Genomic DNA, 20198 nt, shown 5'->3' on the forward strand with positions numbered 1-20198 from the left:
AACACGGTGAAACCCAGTCTCTATTAAAATATAAAAAAATTAGCCAGGCATGGTGGCAGGTGCCTGTAGTCCCAGCTACTCGGGAGGCTGAGGCAGGAGAATGGCATGAACCCAGGAGGCAGAGCTTGCAGTGAGCAGAGATCGTGCCCCTGCACTACAGCCTGGGCAACAGAGCAAGACTCCATCTCAAAAAAAAAAAAAAGGTAATGACATTATAATGAAGGAATGGAAGGGTGAGAACTGTGAAGACTCCCTATATCAGGATGGTAAAATGCATACGCCGAACCATTACCAGCAAACCTGTTAGATCACACAGCCTTAGAAGAGAAGGTGCCTTGTTTCTTTGTAGGATCTAAAGTCTGGCTGAACCCAGAGATAGATTGATAAAACATAGGCTTGGAGGGAGAGAAGGCCTATAATGCCTTTTACCCTCAGATTCTTTTATTGTCTTAGACATAAGCAGAACAGTTGACATACCAATACAGGCCGTCTCCTGGCTGTGTATTTTGACTCTCAACACATTCTTTGCAGACATTATGATCTCAACCAGCTGCTGGAGCCTCGAAGCATAACAGCAGATCCTTTGGACTACCGCCTAAGCTGGCACTTGTGGGAAGTGCTGAGGGCTCTTAACTACACCCATCTCTCAGCGCAGTGTGAAGGTGTGCTACAGGCCAGTTATGCTGGCCAGCTGGAAAGTGAGGGACTCTGGGAGTGGGCCATCTTTGTCCTCCTGCACATTGACAACTCATGGTGAGTGAGAAGCCATTGAACCCACTGGGTACATCTAGCACTACAGGGCAATTCCAAAGGAATCACAGTCTTTTACGGTTCAGTTTAGCAAGTAATTGTGTAGAATGTGTGTTAGATCCAGCATTGTGATAAACCTCAAGATAGTTAAACCCTTAGCCCAGACTGTTTCTGTATTCATGTAAACCAGTTAAAACTGAGACTTCCTTTGATTAAGTGCCAAATTGTAATATTTATCACAAAGTCTCTCAGCAGACTGAGAAAAAAAATCTCTGTGAACTGCATTGATCAGAGAAATTCTTTCTAGAGGTAAGAGTCAAAGAACCTGTAAAATTGGAATAGGAAATAATGAAGTGGAAATGAGAGGATATGCCCAGATGGAACAATAGCATTATGCCTGGGCCAAAGAACTAGTCATTTAATTTCAGATCAGAACTATTCTCCTCATTGTGGACTCTTTCCTGAATCCCAGATTCAGGTGAATGTGGCATTTTTAGGAATTACACAGAAATAGTGTTGGCTGAGCTGCCTCAGTGACTCCATGGCAGTGATGTAATGGGTTAGCAAAAAGGTCCCTGCTTTTTCTCCATCCACTGGCTTGCTTTTTCTCTGGTCATCCCTTGTCACCAACCTACCCCTTAAGCTTGATAGTATTGTGTTTATTAACACAGCCTTGTGCTTAGGTATATATGTTTTAGTTCTCTGTCCTTAAAAAATACTGGAGAAGTGCCTCTTCACTACAGTTTGAACAAGATAAGTCTGGAGATTTTTGTTAATGACAGCAGTATGGTATTATAGTAATTACAAAAAATGAACATTTATGTAGTACTTGAAGTGCTTTTACACGTTTATATTCTACACCATATATATTAACTGTTTTATGTTCATTATGACCTGTAAGATAGACACTCTTATTATCTCTGTTTTACAGATCAGTAACCCAAGACACAGAGCTTAACTTTTGTCCAAGGTCACACAGCTAGTAAATGGCAGAGTGAGGTTTCCAGCTTTCATCCAGAGTCTGTACTCTTATCACTATGCTACACTATTGTGTTGCGTGGTGTGGAGGGAAATTGGGTCTAAATTCTAGATCTACCACGTACTTACTTTGACGTAGGGTAAAGCTAACTTTTGACTTGGGATAAAGATACTCTCTAACTCTCTAAGCCCTTTTTTTTTTTTTTTTTTTTTTTGGCCTGTAGAAGCATAACATTAGTTTCTATTTAAAGGTGATTGTGAAATTAAAAGAGTAAAAGTATAAAGCATCTGGGATAGTCTTCTCATTAAGCAATTTCTCTTTCTTCTTCCCCCTTAACAGGCAATGAAATGACCCCAGGCTATTTTTTAAGTTTATTTAAACACAGTCATAAAGGATTTCACATGGTAAAAGACTGGCTGATAGGATGACTAATGTTTCAGAGTTGACTGTGAAGAAGCAGATTTTGTTTCCTGAAAAAGAATATAAAAAAGGAGGCAGTTGTGATGACAGTGGAAGTCATTGAAAAGCCTAGGAATTCAGAAGAGAGTTCACAATGAGGAGAATAGTTTTGATCTGAAATTAAATGACTAGTTATTTGGCCCAGATATAAAAGGACTCTCCTTAAAGGGGCTTTGATGTAGAGGTAGAGAAAGAATGAATTAGGAAGGCTGACGGCTTGAGAGAAGAAACAAAGACCTAGGAGAGACATTACCTTTTAAAGCTACTTTTGTATGCTTGTACTGACCATGTGGGAGAAAGGGAGGGGAGAAGTTTGGGAACTAACTTAAGAGGATTGCTCTATGGAACATAATTCTCCCATTCTAGTCCTAGTCTAGATCTTCTAGGTGGTAGCAAGGAAATGTTGTTACTAGATGGGAAATAAGAAATCCCAGTTGGGGGAAGCATTTTCTGGGGAGTGGGAAGCCACTCCTAGATTTGGATTTTTTTATTTTTTATTTATTTATTTTTCTCACCCAGGCATGAGCCACTGCACCCGGCCGAGCCCCAACTTTTTGAACATGAAAATACTTTAGTTTATTTTTAAAAATTAATGCTGTGTTTTTTGTTTGTTTGTTTTTGAGACGAAGTTTCGCTCTTGTCATCCAGGCTGCAGTGCAATGGCGAGATCTCAGCTCACTGCAACCTCTGCCTCCCTGGTTCAAGCGATTCTCCTGCCTCAGCTTCCCGAGTAGCTGGGATTACAGATGCCCACCATCATGCCTAGCTAATTTTTTTTTTTTTTTTTTTAAATCAGAGACGGGATTTCACCATGTTGGCCAGGCTGGTCTTGAACTCCTGACCTCATGTGATCCACCTACCTCAACCTCCCAAAGTGTGGGGATTACAGACGTGAGGTACCGTGCCTGGCCAATGCTGTTATTTTTAAAAATTAATACTTGTGTGATCACTTTTGATTTTTTTAGTGAAGCTTAAAGTGACCAACACCCATAGTTTTGGCCAGGTGTGGTGGCTTACGCCTGTAATCCTAGCACTTTGGGATCACCTGAGGTTGGGAGTTCCAGATCAGCCTGACCAACATGGAGAAACCCTGCCTCTACTGAAAATACAAAATTAGCCAAGCGTGGTGGCACATGCCTGTAGTCCCAGCTACTTTGGAGGCTGAGGCAGGAGAATCACTTGAACCTGGGAGGCAGAATTTGCGGTGAGCCAAGATCAGCTGTTGCACTCCAGCCTAGGCAACAAGAGTGAAACTCCATCAAAAAAAAAAAAAAAAAGACCTGCAGTTGAAGAGACTGCCCCAAGGGCCACTCTAAGCTGCCTGGGGCAGCCTTCTCCATGAATGAGGATGGGATTTATTCTAGCTTATCTCTCCCTATAGCGTACGTGAGAAGGCTGTTCGAGAGCTGCTTACCCGGCACTGCCAGCTTTTGGAGACCCCTGAATCTTGGGCTAAAGAGACTTTCCTTACCCAGAAGCTCTGTGTACCTGCCGAATGGATTCACGAGGCCAAAGCTGTACGAGCACACATGGAATCTGACAAGCACTTAGAGGCCCTCTGTTTATTTAAGGCTGGGCACTGGAACCGCTGCCACAAGCTCATCATCCGACACTTAGCTTCTGGTGAGTGCTGGGTCCCTCCCACATCTCCTGGAATCACCTCAAACCATAATGGGGTAAGACTGGAAATAAGACTCAACATAGGACATGGCCATCTTGAATCAAATCACACTTTGCAAAAGCTCTCTGCAGAAGAGGCTTAGCCAGGATAAGGCGCTAGAGGAGCAGGAGTAGACAGCAATACTGTTATCATTTCCCAGAAATACCCGTGATGTGTGCTAATATTATTAAGCTCTTTGTTTACTTATGAGAATTTTCTCCAACAACACCAGAAATAATCTTCTTAAGGACCTGAAACTAGAAATTCTTCACATTTTCCATTGGAGAATTTCAGAATACAGGCATACCTCATTTTGTTGTACTTTGCGGATACTACATTTTTTACAAATTAAAGGTTTGGAAAACTCTGCACAGAGCAAGTATATTAGCACCATTTTTCCAACATATGCTTGCTTCATGTCTATCTCTGTTTCACGTTTTGGTGGTTCTCACATTATTTCAGACTTTTTCTTTGTTTTTTTTTCTTTGTTTTTTTTTTTTTTTTGAGACAGAGTCTTGCTCTGTCGCCCAGGCTGGAGTGCAGTGGCACGATCTCAGCTCATTGCAACCTCTGCTTCCCAGATTCAAGCAATTCTCCTGCCTCAGCCTCCCAAGTAGCTGGGATTACAGGCGCCCGCCACCACGTCCGGCTAATTTTTTTGTATTTTTAGTAGAGACGGCGTTTCACCATGTTAGCGAGGGTGGTCTCGATCTCCTGACCTCGTGATCTGCCCACCTCAGCCTCCCAAAGTGCTGGGATTACAGGCGTGAACTACCGCGCCCAGCCCCTTTTTCATTGTTATATCTGTTATGGTGATCTGTGATTAGCAGTCTTTGATGTTGCTGTTTTGTTTTCGTTGCCACCAACTGCTTCCATTTAAGATGGTCAGTTGATGAATATGCATTTTCTGGCTGCTCCATCAACTGGCCATCCCCATCTCTTTCCCTCTGTTCGGGCCTTCCTATTTCCTAAGACCCAACAATAGTGAAATAAGGCCAGTTAATAACCCTACAATGGCCTCTAAATGTTCAAATGAAAGGAAGAGTGGCACAACTCTAACTTTAAACAAAAGCTTGAAGTGAGAAGCATGTTGAAAGCCAAGATAGGCCAAAAGATAAGCCTCTTTGCCAAACAGCCAAGTTGTGTTAAAGGAAAGTTCTTAAACGAAATTCAAAGTGTACTCCAGTGAACACACAAATGATATGAAAGTGAAACAGCTTTCTGGCTGATGTGGAGAAAGTTTCTGTGGTCTGGATAGATGGAACCAGCCCCAACATTCCCTTAAGCAAAAGCCTAATCTCCCTTCAGTTCTGTGAAGGCTGAGAGAGGTGAGGAAGCTGCAGAAGAAAAGTTTGAAGCTAGCAGAAGTTGCTTCATGGAATTTAAGGAAAGAAGCTGTCTTTCCATCGTATTAAAGTGCAAGGTGAAGCAGCAAGTGCTGATGGAGAGCAAATTATCCAGAAGATCTAGCTAAGATCATTGATGAAGATGGCTACACTAAACAACGGATTTTCAGTGTAGATGAAACTGCCATCTGTTGAAAGAAGATGCCACCAAGGATTTTCATAGCTAGAGAAGAGAAGTCAATGCCTGGCTTCAAAGCTTCAAAGGACGAGTTAACTCTCTCTTTAGGGCTAATTCAGCTGGTGATGTTAAGTAGAAGCCAATGCTCATTTACCATTCTAAAAATCCTAGGGCTTTTAAGAATTATGCTGAATCTACTCTGCCTGTGCTCTATAAATGGAAAAACAAAGCCTGGATCACAGCACATCTGTTTTTTTGTGTGTATGTGTGTTTTGTTTTGTTTTTTTTCTTGAGACGGAGTCTTGCTCAGTCGCCCAGGCTGGAGTGCAGTGGTACAATCTCGGCTCACTGCAAGCTCCGCCTCCTGGGTTCACGCCATTCTCCTGCCTCAGCCTCCCTAGTAACTGGGACCACAGGCGCCCACCACCACGCCCAGCTAATTTTTTTTGTATTTTTAGTAGAGACGGGGTTTCACCATGCTAGCCAGGATGGTCTCGATCTCCTGACCTCGTGATCCACCTGCCTCGGCCTCCCAAAGTGCTGGGATTACAGGTGTGAGCCACCGCGCCTGGCCAGCAAATCTATTTATAGCTCAGTTTACTGAATACTTTAAGCCCATTGTTGAAACCTGCTCAGAAAGAGAAAAATATTTCTTTCAAAATATTACTGCTCATTGATGATGTACCTAGTCAGCCAAGAGCTCTGATGGAGATGTATAAGGAGGATTAATGTTGTTTTCATGCCTGCTAACACATCTACTCTGCAACTCATGGGCCAAGGAGTAATTCAACTTTCAAGCCTTACATTTAAGAAATACATTTCATAAGACTATAGCTGCCATGTAGATAGTGATTCCTCTGATGGATCTGGGAAAGTAAATGAAAACCTTCTGGAAAGGATTCAACATTGTAGATGTATTTGTGGGTCAGGTATGGTGGCTCATACCTGTAATCCCCGCACTTTGGGAGGCAAAGGCAGGCAGATTGCTTGAGCTCCAGGAGTTCGAGACCAGCCTGGGCAACATAGTGAAACCCAATCTCTACAAAAAATACAAAAATTAGCTGAGCATGGTGGCGTGTGCCTATATTCCCAGCTGTTTGGGAGGCTGAGATTGGAGGATCACCTGAGCCTAGGGAGGTTGAATCTGCAGTGAGCCATGACCATGCCAGTGCACTCCTGCCTGGACAACACCGTGAGACCCTGTCTGGGGCGGATGGTGGGAGAGGAACATTTGTGATTGGCCAGGCATGGTGTTATATGCCTGTAATTTCAGCTACTGAGGCAGGAGTACTGCTTGAGCCCAGGAGGTTGAGGCTGCAGTGAGCCATGATCACACCACTGTACTCCAGCCTGGGTGACAGGGAGATCCTGTCTTAATGAAAAGAAAAAAAAAAAAAAAAGAACATTTGGGGCCAGGTATGGTGGCTCACACCTGTAATTCCAGCACTTTGTGGGGTCAAGATGAGCGGATCTCTTGAGCTCAGTAGTTTGAGATCAGGTTGGGCAACATGGTGAAACCCCATCTACACCAAAAATAGAAAAAATCATCCGGGCCTGGTGGCACATACCTGTGGTCCCAGCTATTCAGGAGGCTGAGGTGGGAGGGAGGATCACTTGAGCCTGTGAGGCAGAGGTTGCAGTGAGCCAAGATCGCGCCACAGTACTCCAGCCTGAGTGAGAGAGCGAGACCACAACTAAAAAACACAAAAAACATTTGTGATTCGTGTGGAAGGAGATCACAATATCAACATTAAATAACAGGAGTATGGAAGACATTGAATCCAGCGCTCATGGATGAGTTTGAAGGGTTCAAGACTAGTGGGGGAAGTACCTGCAGATGTGATGGAAACAGCAGGATAACTAGAATTAGAAATAGAGCATTAAGATGTGACTGAACTGGTGTCACTCATGAGGAGTTTGCTTTGTAGACAAACAAAGTGGTTTCTTGAGATGGAATCTACTCCTAGTGAAGATACTGTGAACATTGTTGAAATGCCAGCAAAGGATTTGGAATATTACTTAAGCTTAGTTGATGAAGCAGCAGCTGGGTTTGAGAGAAGTGACTTCAGTTATCTTATTTTAAGAAATTAGCATAGCCATCCCAACCTTCAGCAGCCAACACCCTGATCATTCAGCAGCCATCAGCATCAAGGAAACACCCTCCACCAGCAGAAAGATGACTTGCTGAAGGCTCAAGTGATTAACATTTTTAGCAATAAAATATTTTTAAATTAAGGTATGTATATTGGTTTTTTAGAGATAATGCTGTTGCACAGTTAATAAGTGACAATAGTATAGTGTAAACATAACTTTTATATGCACTGGAAAACCAAAAAATTTGTGATTTTATTGTGATACTTGCTTTATTGTGGTGGTCTGAAATGGAACCCACAGTATCTCTGAGGTATGCCTGCTTTTAATTCTGAAGTCCAGCCAACATTATTTCTCCTTCCTTTATGTGTTCCTGCCATGTCTTCTGTACTTTTGGAAACTATGCACTTGTGCAGACGTTGTGCTTAATATTTTGTTTCTTCAGATGCCATCATTAATGAGAACTATGACTACCTGAAGGGGTTCTTGGAAGACCTGGCACCTCCAGAGCGCAGCAGCCTAATTCAGGATTGGGAAACATCTGGGCTTGTTTACCTGGACTATATTAGAGTAATTGAAATGCTCCACCATATACAGCAGGTACCTGAGATCCTCAAACTGCTGTCTGATTTTCCTTTTCTCAGGCCCTTAAATCTTTAGAGACCTCACAAGGCTTTAGTATACACTTGAGAACACATTGACAGAGATAGCACTGTCAAAGCAGGCATCTTGCTGAGGCTCATTTGATATAACCGTTTGAGAGCTGTTTCGAAACTTAAAAACACTTCTTTATGTTAATTACCAACTAGTATGTTCAATAGACATTCCTGAGACTTGTCCATAGACAGTCCCTTCCCCTTGTTCAGCTCTAGTTTGAGTGAGAAGCCCAAAGATGAAAGATAAAGTAAGAATGGAGATTTGGTGAGGATTGCTGTTTCACACATCATTTGGCATGTTTTAAAATTGCAAATACGGACCGGGCGCGGTGGCTCAAGCCTGTAATCCCAGCACTTTGGGAGGCCAAGACGGGCAGATCACGAGGTCAGGAGATCGAGACCATCCTGGCTAACACAGTGAAACCCCGTCTCTACTAAAAAATACAAAAAAAACTAGCCGGGCGAGGTGGCGGGCACCTGTAGTCCCAGCTACTCAGGAGGCTGAAGCAGGAGAATGGCGTAAACCCAGGAGGCGGAGCTTGCAGTGAGCCAAGATCCGGCCACTGCACTCCAGCCTGGACGACAGAGTGAGACTCTGTCTCAAAAAAAAAAAAAAATTGCAAATATGGTTTTTAAAGTCTTCGTTAAAATGTCTTGGGTCAATCTTTTTTTTTTTTTTTTTTTTTTTTTTAACAGAGTCTTGCTCTGTCATCCAGGCTGGAGTGCAGTGGTGTGATCATGGCTCACTGCAATGTCTGCCTCCCGGTCTCAAGTGATGTTCATGCCTCAGCCTCCGAAATAGCTGGGACTATAGGGTGTGTGTCACCACACCCAGATAATTTTTATATTTTTAGTAGAGATGGTGTTTCACCACATTGGCCAGGCTGGTCTTAAATTCCTGGCCTCAAGTGATCGGCCCACCTTGGCCTCCCAAGGTGCTGGGATTACAGGCATGAGCTACTGTACCCAGCCTTAAGGTCAGTCTTTGTAGTTGTAAAATGAGTCTCCACTGCTTGCTTATGGTGCAGAAACCAAACTCATTATAATAAATACAGGATTCAAGTCCTTTTAGAGGCTTTTACCTTTCTTGCCTTACTTCTACCAATCTTATTCCACATTCCAGCCTTGCTGGCCTGCTGTGCTCACACTAAATTACTTCTGGTGTTTCTGACAAACCATATTATGTTCCACACTTTACCTAGCACACTGAAACTCATCCTTTAAGATCTAGATTGCTGTTACCCCTACTTCTCCCTGCTTTTCCCCCAGAGATAATTAATTGCACTTTCTTACTACCAGGATACTTGGTACATTATTCTACTAGTGCACCTGTCAGACCATGTTGTATTTACTTATTCATATTTCAAGGTTGCTATAAGCCCCTTTTGGGAAGGTCTTTTAAGGTTACAGGCAATAGAGTATAGAGATTAACAGCTCAAGTTCTGGAATCAGACTCATAGATTCGATTTGTGGCTTCCAAATTCACTGGCTATGTAATCTTGAACAAGTTAACTACCTCCTTTGTCTCCATCTGAATGAGAAAGGTGAGTGGGGTAGACAGTAGTACAAATTACAGCTCATATCTGACAGATTTTCACAAAGATTAAACCAAATCTACATAAAGTGTTTAACGTAGTACCTTTCATGTACTAAATGTTTTTGTTTTTTTTTTTTTTTTTTTTTGAGGCAGAGTTTTGCTCTGTCACCCAGGCTGGAGGGCAGTGGCACAATCTCAGCTCACTGCATCGTCCATCTCCCAGCTTCAAACAATTCTGCCTCAGCCTCCCCAGTAGCTGGGATTACAGGCTACAGGCGTGTGCCACCATGCCCAGCCTTTTTTTTTTTTAGTAGAGACAGGGTTTCACCATGTTGGCCAGTCTGGTCTCAAACTCCTGACCTTAGCCTCTACTAAATGCTTAATAATTGTTACCTATTATTATCCTCATCAAAGTTCCAACTCCTAGTACAGCGCCTGACACATAATAGGCATAATTCAATGTTTGCTGTACTTTTCATATGAATCAAGAGCATCATTTCTAAATAATCACTTGAAGAAACCACTTTCTCATTGAATATTGAGTAATTCACACAACTATTATGGAGAACTCACTGTGTGCCAAGCACTGTAGTGGGTTTGGGGAATATAAAAGTAAACAGTATGTGTTCTGCCCTTACCAAAATAATGGTTTCGTGGGGGAGATATATACAAGTAAAGCAGCAGTTACTGTAGCTTCATAAGTATAGGGGTTAAGCAAAGAGAACTATCAATGTGCCAGCACATAGCTGGATGTGGTGGTGCGTGACTGTAATCCTAGCACTTTGGGAGGCTGAGGCAGGAGGGTTGCTTGAGACCAGCCTGAGCAACATAGCGAGACCCCCCCTTTAAAAAAAAAAAAAAAAAAAAGCCTGTGTTACATAAAACCTCTCTAGTATTGGTTTGTTCTGCTTTTCCCCCTTACCCCACATGTCACCATGTAAATCTCCTTTGAATTCTCACCTTTGGGAGTTTTAGCTGTCTTCTCTTTGCCTGGAAAGCTGAGCTCTCTCCTTGTAATTCAGGTCTCGACTTAAATATGACCTCCTTGAAGAAGCCTCTCTTGGTCCTCCAGTCTCAAGTAGCTATCCAGTTTCTCTCTGCAACATCCACCTGTTTAAATTATCTACATGGCTTGTGATTTTTCAGGATGTATTACTGTTTCATGTTTTCTTATTTAGTTTCTGTCAGTTTCATGAGAGCAAATAATTTGTCTTGCTCTTGATCCTCCTGCTGCCTGCACCCAGCTGTTTTGGTGTTTTAGAAAAGGCTAGGCCAGGCGCGGTGGCTCAAGCCTGTAATCCCAGCACTTTGGGAGGCCGAGACGGGCGGATCACGAGGTCAGGAGATCGAGACCATCCTGGCTAACACAGTGAAACCCCGTCTCTACTAAAAATACAAAAACTTAGCCGGGCGAGGTGGCAGGCGCCTGTAGTCCCAGCTACTTGGGAGGCTGAGGCAGGAGAATGGCGTGAACCCGGGAGGCGGAGCTTGCAGTGAGCTGAGATCCCGCCACTGCACTCCAGCCTGGGTGACAGAGCGAGACTCCGTCTCAAAAAAAAAAAAAAAAAAAAAAAAAAAAAATAGAAAAGGCTATAAACTTGGAGTCAGGGGACCTAAATTAAATGTTGGTTCAGGCTGCATTTTTTACTTCCTGTGTGCTCTTAAGAAGTCATACCATCTCTCTGAACCCAGTTTATCTTGATTTTTGGTGCTGTATTATTAAAGCTTGCTGTATTATTAAAGCTTGCTGTATCGTTCGGGATCTCAAGACTTTCCTAGTCCAAGGCTGTGTACACTATGTTACCTTCCTCTTGTCTATTACTGCATAATTAGTGCCTTGTCCTCCACTAGATGGTGGTGGCTTGACCGTGTGTCATCTTCTTGGATTTTCCCCTCCCTCACCTCACTGTTGTTTCAAGGTTTTGTATAGAGTCTATAGGTGGTGTTGAGTGATAGGAACTCCCCTTGGATTAATTGACTTCTCTGCTTCTTTGTAGGTGGATTGCTCAGGTTATGACCTGGAGCAGTTACACATCAAAGTGACTTCACTGTGCAGTCGCATAGAGCAGATTCAGTGTTACAATGCTAAAGATCGCCTAGCTCAGTCAGGTAAGCCTCTAATCTCCTCACTTTTTCTGCCTTCTTGCTTCCTGTTTTTATCTTACACCCCACCCTCAGTGCCTGCCACCGTTCTCTAGACCCATGCTCAGTGCTTAACTCTAGTTTTTCTCTCTAGACATGGCCAAACGTGTAGCCAACCTGCTGCGGGTGGTGCTGAGTCTGCATCATGCTCCTGATAGAACCTCCGACTCAACACCAGACCCTCAGCGAGTCCCTTTGCGCCTCTTGGCTCCCCACATTGGCCGGCTCCCCATGCCTGAGGACTATGCCATGGACGAACTGCGCAGCCTTACCCAGTCCTATCTGCGAGAACTCGCTGTTGGGAGCCTGTGAGCCCCAGACTCTTTGCATCACACTCACATGCCCGTTCACACTCACCACACAGAGGTTCCCTGCCTTGTTTGGATTGGCACTGTTTGCCATTCTCTGGGTTGGCTATGGCATCTGCCCTCCTTCCCTGCTGCCACAAGCAGCATCCTCCAGTTGTTCAGGGCTTTTCTTAATACTAAACATAGCATAAGGGCTTCTGGAACCCAGAAGAGGAGACAATTCTCTTTTTACCATCCTCAAGACCAGTGTTTTTCCTTTTAATAAATGGTCAATAAAGCTCCTCTGGCAGAATCCCCCAAAGAACCAGGGAATCCTTTTTCACCCCTAGCCATTCTGGATCTTGTGACCCTCCATGCCAACCAGCTACCCTACTCCTACCCTGGCCCTTTTATGCTAGGACTCCTTAGGAGGAGTGAGACAGGTAGTAATGGATCCTTAACAGGTGAACTATCCACAGAAGGAAGAGGGATCCGTCTCTTAAGTAATTGGTTAGTTAACACTGAATTTTGGAGGCAGAGGAGGGTTGGCCTGAGTTAGGAAACAGAATGGGATCTTTCTGACACACTTAGGGCAGAAGTGAATGCCTGCCATGGAGGGATTGATCTTCAGAGCTTCTTTTGTTCCTGCCTTTAGTGTTCCATGAACACCATACCTTTGCTACTACTATGTGCAGGAGCCCTAGGTCATATGTGACATGTCTATGGGAAGCTCCCAGAATTTGGTTTGGTCCCTGGTTTTCAGTCATCTTGCTGAGAGTCTGTCTGGATTTGCCTGAAGAGTTTGGATTAAAAATGGCAGGTTGGGTAACCCTCCCTGTTCATCCCATGTTAGCTCTAAAGCATTTTCCACCCTCCATCATCCCTTCCAGAAGCAAACCATGACTGAGGCAGGCATGGAGTTGGGCGTTAGGGGCAGGCAGAGGGCCTTTGCTACACTGCTGACAGCTATAGGGAGCCCCAGGTAATGGCATGAGATAGCTGGTGTTAGGGCTGTCTCAGGCAATATGGCCACACCTGGGTCTTTATGCATGAAGATTATGTAAAGGTTTTTATTAAAAAATATATATATGTATAAATAAATGATCTAGATATTTTCCTCTTTTTCTGAAGTTACTTTCTTAAAAAATAAATAAATAAAATGTTTATAGCATTCCTGGTATTGGCTTTCCCTTTGTATGTTTGAGCCTTCTTGCCCTGAGGATCTTTATGATGGCCTTGTTTGATTTAGCCTGTTTTTGAATTTGCCTTCTAAATGGAGACAGGCCTTGGGTTAAAGAGAGAACTATTTGGTGCTAAACTGAGAGATAGATTAGCCCAAAGGCTAGATTTATAAGGGGAGATTTAGGGGCAAGGGAGTTGATTGTTGATTAATACTGATTGCTGTACATATATTTATACACATAGATTTCCAGGTCTCAAATTGCCCAATAGAATATACCATTCAAAGCCTCCTCGCTCTTCTACTGTAGTGGTTTTGTTTTTAAACCTTGAGTGACGCTTCACCTTTCTAAGTCGGATTCCCTTTTGTAAAGGGGATAATGATCCCTGATGTTACTTCACACAGGGCTGTTTTCAAGAGGAATCAATTGAGTAGCATGAGTACTATTCCAGATCTTATTTTGATTTGTCAAGCTGAAGATACGAGCAAATTCCCATTAAGATTAGAACAAAGACTTCTGAGACTTTGAGGAATTCAGGGATGAGAAAGCATAGTGGGTCAGCTCTGTGGCTGAAACTTCCATTTAACTTAGACACCTCAGAAGAAGGGTTACTCAGCTGGAATCCCCTCCACTGCTGACTCAATATGTGATCCTGAGTGAGTCACAGAACTTAGTTGGACTTTCCGACCTGGTTTCCTTACCAGAGGAATGTTTCAAAAAGTGAGTATGCTGTAGAAATGGTTAGCTCTTAGCAGTGTTAGGAATTGTGGGCCAGGAGTGTTCGCTGACACCTGTAATCCACTTTGGGAGACCAAGGTGGGAGGATTGCTTGAGGCCAGGAGTTCAAGACCACACCAGGTAACATGACAAGACTCTCTCTAAAATAGTTGGGCATGGTGGTGTGTGTGCATAGTCCCAGCTACTCAAGAGGCTATGGCAAGAGGATCGCATGAGCCCAGGAGTTGAAAGCTGCAGCGAGCCATGATTGTGCCACTGCACTCCAGCCTGGGCAACAGAGCAAGAAAAAAAAGGTTCTAAATCAAAGGTTTATCATAGAAGCCATGTTGCATAAAAGAGAATATCAACTTCCAGTTCAAGATAAGGGTGATGAACAATGAACAATCTCTTTTTTTTTTTTTTTTTTTTTTTGAGACGGAGTCTCGATCTGTCCTCCAGGCTGGAGTGCAGTGGCGCAATCTTGGCTCACTGCAAGCTCCACCTCCCGGGTTCACGCCATTCTCCTGCCTCAGCCCCCCGAGTAGCGAGGACCACAGGTGCCCGCCACCACGCCCGGCTAATTTTTTTTTTTTTTTTTTTTTTTGTATTTTTAGTAGAGACGGGGTTTCACTATGTTAGCCAGGATGATCTCGATCTCCTGACCTCGTGATCCGTCCACCTCAGCCTCCCAAAGTGCTGGGATTACAGACGTGAGCCAGTGCACCCGGCCTGAACAATCTTAATCTTTTTTTTTTTTTTTTTTTTTTTTTTTTTGAGACAGAGTCTTGCTCTGTCGCCCAGGCTGGAGTGCAGTGGCCGGATCTCAGCTCACTGCAAGCTCCTCCTCCCGGGTTCACGCCATTCTCCTGCCTCAGCCTCCCGAGTAACTGGGACTACAGGCGCCCGCCACCTCGCCCGGCTAGTTTTTTGTATTTTTTAGTAGAGACGGGGTTTCACCGGGTTAGCCAGGATGGTCTCGATCTCCTGACCTCGTGATCCGCCCATCTCGGCCTCCCAAAGTGCTGGGATTACAGGCTTGAGCCACCGTGCCCGGCCTAACAATCTTAATCTTCTACATCCCAAAATCCCGTTGAAATAGTAAAAAAAAGTTTTAATTTCAAAAAAAGTTTTCAAAAACATAAAACAGGAACCAGTTACCTCAACATTCGATAGATCTGTGGAGTCTACAACATTCAAATTAACTTATTTTCTCAACAGAACCCTGAAATAATTCCAAAATCAAAGTTAACAGAGGTCTGGAGAATTAAATTTTGGAATAGTTGAGCAAAGACCTGCAGAGTATCTGCTCTTTTTAGATGTTTCATCTTTAGCTCAGTTTTGTTAATTTGTAATTCCAGAAAATTGTTCCAGATTTTTTTGTTATTCAAATAACCAGTCCTTAGACTTATTAATCAATTTTACTGGAGTTCTGTATGGTAATCTATTAATTTCTGCTTTAAATGTTCATTTCTTAGACTTTCCTAAGGATTTGTTTAAACCTTGTATTGGCTGGGCACGATGGCTCATGCCTGTAATCCCAGCACCTTGGGAGGGTGAGGAGAGAGAATCCCTTGAGCCCAGGAGTTTAAGACCAGCCTGGGCAACATAGGGAGACCTCGTCTCTTAAAAAATGAACAAAAATTACCTGGGTGGTGTGCACCTTTAGTTCCAGCTACTCAGGAGGCTGAGGTGGGAGGATGGCTTGAGCTCTGGAGGCAGAGGTTGCAGTGAACTGTGATTGCATCACTGCACTCCAACCTGAGCGACAGAGCCAGACCTTGTCTTTTTTTAACCTCTCTATGCCTAGTGTTTCATTTCATTATTAAGCTAGTGGGAGTTACCTATATCCTACTACTCAAGATCATTGCCAAGGTCTGATTTTTCACACAAAAAAAATTTGCAACCTCTGGCACAAATGGGTTTAAACAAATGGTTTATTATAGTTGAGTTTTGTGAGGATTCTTTATAGATTCTGTATTTGAGTCCTTTGTTGAATATGATTTTGAAATATTTTCTCCCAATCTCTAGCTTGTCTTTTCATTCTGTTACAGTGCCTTTGCAATCTGGGTCTCGCTCTGTCACCTAAGATGGGCTGTAATAGCACGATGATCATAGCTCACTGAAGCCTCAAACTCCTGGGCTCAAGGGATCCTCCTGCCTCAGCCTACCAAATAGCTACAGATGTATACCACCATGCCTGGCTCACTTTTTATGTTTTTGTAGAGACAGGGTGTCCCTATGTTCTGTGTTGCCCTGCCCAGGCTGGTCTCCAACTCCTAGGCTCAAGCAATTCTCCCTCCTTGGCCTTCCAAAGTACTGGAATTACAGATCTGAGCCACTGCGCCTGGCCTGTTTCCTAATCTCTTTCTTTATTTTTGTCTCCTTGGATTGTATTCTAGGTAATTTTTTCAGATCTATCTTGGAATTCATTGGTTATCTCTCTTCAGCTATGTCTAATCTGCTGTTTTAATTTTTATATTATTAATTTTAGTAAGTTAGGTAGTATTAAATCACATTACACATACACTTTTTTTTTTTTTTTTTGAGACAAGGTCTCACTCTGTCACCCAGGCTGCAGTGCAGTCTCACGATCACTATTTTGTTTTTAAAAGAGGCAGTGTAGTTTAGAAAGGAATGGTCTCCTTAACCCAGCTATATGTTCAAATGCCAGGTCCACTGTTCTATGCTATGGGATCTTAGGTAAATTATTCCTGTGTCTCAGTTACCTCATTTGTAAAATAGAAACAATAATATCTTCCTTGGCCAGGTGTGGTGGCTCAACGCCTGTAATCCTAGCACTTTGGGAGGCTGAGGCGGCCTTATCATGAGGTCAGGAGATCAAGATGATCCTGGCTAACACGGTGAAACCCCATCTCTACTAAAAATACAAAAACAAAATTAGCCAGGCATGGTGGCAGGCACCTGTAGTCCCAGCTCCTCGGGAGGCTGAGTCAGGAGAATGGCGTGAACCCGGGAAGTGGAGCTTGCAGTGAGCCGAGATCGTGCCACTGCACTCCAGCCTGGGTGACAGAGCGAGACTCCGTCTCAAAATAATAATAATAATAATATCTTCCTTGGCCGGGCGCGGTGGCTCAAGCCTGTAATCCCAGCACTTTGGGAGGCCGAGGCGGGCGGATCACGAGGTCAGGAGATCGAGACCATCCTGGCTGACACGGTGAAACCCCGTCTCTACTAAAAAATACAAAAAACTAGCCGGGCGAGGTGGCGGGCGCCTGTAGTCCCAGCTACTGGGGAGGCTGAGGCAGGAGAATGGCGTGAACCCGGGAGGCGGAGCTTGCAGTGAGCTGAGATCCGGCCACTGCACTCCAGCCTGGGAGGCAGAGCGAGACTCCGTCTCAAAAAAAAAAAAAAAAAAAAAAAAAAAAAAAATATCTTCCTTAAAGGGTGTTGTGAAAATCATGAATTAACTATTCAAATTATCATTATCTAACATTCCAGTGCCTGTGAGCTCTTTCTTATTTCTGCAATTGTTTTCTTTTTTCCGCTAACTCTCACTCATGATGGATTATGAACTTTTGTTAACAGGTTTATTGAGATATAATTCACATAGCATACATTTACCCATTTAATGTATGCAATTATTTTTGCTATATTCTCAGAGTTGTGCAATAATCACAGTTGGTTTTAGAACATTTTCATCATTGTCCCAGAAAAACCCTGAAGGCTTTAGCCGTCATCTGTCAATCTTCCTAGCCCTAGATAACCACTAATCTACTTCCTGTTTCTATAGATTTGCCAATTCTGGACATTTCATATAAAGGGAATCATACAATACGTGGTCTTGTGACTGACTGACTTTAACTTAGTATAATATTTCAAGGTTCTCTCATGTTGTAGCATGTGTCAGTACTGTGTTACTTTAAATGGCCATAAATTCCATTTTATGGATATATGACGTATGACTTTTTTTTTCTTTTAGAAATGAGATATTTCCATGTTGCCCAGGATGGAGTACAGTGGCTATTTCTCAGGCATGATCATAGTGCAGTATAGCCTGAAACTCTTGGGCTCAAGCAGTCCTCCTCTCTCAGCCTCCTGAGTAGCTGGGACTACAGGTATACACCACTGCACCTGGTTTAACATGTTTTTTTATACATTCATCAGTTGAATGACATTTTTATTGTTTCCATGTCATGTCTACTATGAATAATGCTGGTATGAACATTCATATACAAGTTTTTGTGTAGACACATGTTTTTATTTGTCTGGGGTACACACCTAGAAGTGAAACTGCTGGAACATATGGTAACTGTAAGCAAAACTTTTCCAAAGTGGTTGCACAATATTACATTCTCACCATCAATGTATGAGGATTCTGATTTCTCCAAATCTTCACCAACACTCATTATGTACTATTTTGATTACAGCCATCCTAGTGGATCTGAAGAAGTATCTAATTGTTTTAATTTGCATTTCTCTGATGCTGTGGTCTGAATGTTTGTACCCCACACCATGCTTCCAAATTCATATATTGAAACCAAATCACAAATGTGATGGTGTTAGGAGGTGGGACCTTTGGGAGATGATTAGTCATGAGGGTGGACTTCATGAATGAAATTTTTTCCTTATGAAAGAGACTCCAGAGAGCTGCCTTGCCCCTCCCACCACGAGAGGACACAGCAAGAAGGTGCCATCTATGAATCGGGAAACCAGCTCTCACTGGAAACTGATCTTGGACTTTTCAGCCTTCAAAAAAATGTTATTTTGTTATAGCCGACAGAATGGACTAAGACACCTGATGACGAATGATGTTAAACATCTCTTTTTATTCTCATTGGCTACTTATATATCTTCTTTTGAGGAACACGTATTCAAATTATTTACCAATTTAAAACATTTGTAGCATTTTAAAAATGGAGATATAGGCTGGGTGTGGTGACTCATGCCTGTAATCCCAGCACTTTTGGGAGGCCAAAGTGGGCAGATCACTTGAGGCCAGGAGTTCGAGACCAGCCTGGCCAACAAGGTAAATCCCTGTCTCTACTAAAAATACAAAAACTAGCTGGATGTGGTGGCACATGCCTGTAATCCCAGCTACTCAGGAAGCTGAGGCAGGAGAATCACTTGAACCTGGGAGGCAGAGGTTGCAGTAAACCGAGACCGTGCCTTTGTACTCCAGCCTGGGAGACACAGTGAGGCTCTGTATCAAAAAAAAAAAAAGATATTTCACATAACATAAAGTTCACCGTTTTACAATGTACTTACACTACCATGGTTTTTCATATATTCATTATTGTGCAACCAACACCAGTAATTTCAAGAGATTTTTGGCCAGGTGTGGTGGCTCACACCTGTAATCCCAACACTTTGGGAGGCTGAGGCAGGTGGATCTCTTGAGCCCAGGAGTTCGAGAGCTGCCTAGGTGAAACCCCGTCCCTACAAAAAATAAAACAATTTAAAAAAAATTAGCTGGGCATGGCAGTGTGTGCCTGTAGTCCCAGCTACTCGGGAGGCTGAGGAGGAGGAGGATTGCTTGAGCTTGGGAGGCAGAGGTTACAGTGAGCTGAGATTGCACCACTGCACTCCAGCCTGGGTGACAGAGTGAGATCCTGTCTCAAAAAAAAAGACATTTTCATTCCCACCCAAACTCCGTATCGGCAATTATTCCCAATTCCCCTCCACCCCCATTCCCTGGGAACCAATAACCTATGTGCTTTCTCTATGAGTTTGCCTATTCTGGACATTTCATATAAGTGAAATCACAGTATGTGGACTTCTGTATCTGGCTTATTCACTTAGTATGTTTTCAAGATTCATCCATGTTGTATCATGTCAAAGTACTTCAATAGATTTTTTATGGCTGAAGAATACTCCATTGTAGCAGTAATCTACATTTTGTTTATCCATTAATCAGCTGATGCTATCTTCTTTGCTGTGTATCTTTTGTCCATATTTTTAGTCGGATTATTTCTTATTGTTGAGGTTTGCTTTGTTTTTTTAGAGACAGGGTCTCACTATGTTGCCCAAGCTGGACTCAAACTCCTGGGCTCAAGCGATCCTCCTGCCTCACCCTCTTCAGTAGCTGGGACTAAATGGGACACCACTGCATCTGGCTTATTGTTGAATTTTAAGGGTTCTTTAATATTTTGGATACAAGATGTTTTATTGCATATGTGTTGTATAAATATTTTATTACAATGTGTGGCTTGTCTTTTCATCATCTTAACAGTGTCTTTTGCAGAGCAGAAGTTTTA

The 20198-nt window shown here is 43.0% G+C and overlaps 2 protein-coding genes across 2 annotated transcripts in view; both read left to right on the plus strand.

Annotated features, from left to right (window-relative positions):
- NUP98 (nucleoporin 98 and 96 precursor) overlaps positions 1 to 13256 on the plus strand; it is a 129124-nt gene extending 115868 nt beyond the window's left edge. The window contains 5 exon segments of the mRNA XM_050756048.1: positions 532 to 753; positions 3570 to 3811; positions 7909 to 8063; positions 11654 to 11765; positions 11893 to 13256. Of these exon segments, the coding sequence (XP_050612005.1) occupies positions 532 to 753; positions 3570 to 3811; positions 7909 to 8063; positions 11654 to 11765; positions 11893 to 12110 (949 nt within the window). The 3' untranslated portion in view covers positions 12111 to 13256.
- The window catches only part of RNF121 (ring finger protein 121), a 231211-nt gene that overhangs the window by 66708 nt on the left and 144305 nt on the right, over positions 1 to 20198 (plus strand). The gene's annotated exons all lie outside the window — the stretch shown is intronic.

This window comes from Macaca thibetana, chromosome 14 (genome assembly GCF_024542745.1).
Source record: "Macaca thibetana thibetana isolate TM-01 chromosome 14, ASM2454274v1, whole genome shotgun sequence".
Classification (NCBI taxonomy): domain Eukaryota; kingdom Metazoa; phylum Chordata; class Mammalia; order Primates; family Cercopithecidae; genus Macaca; species Macaca thibetana.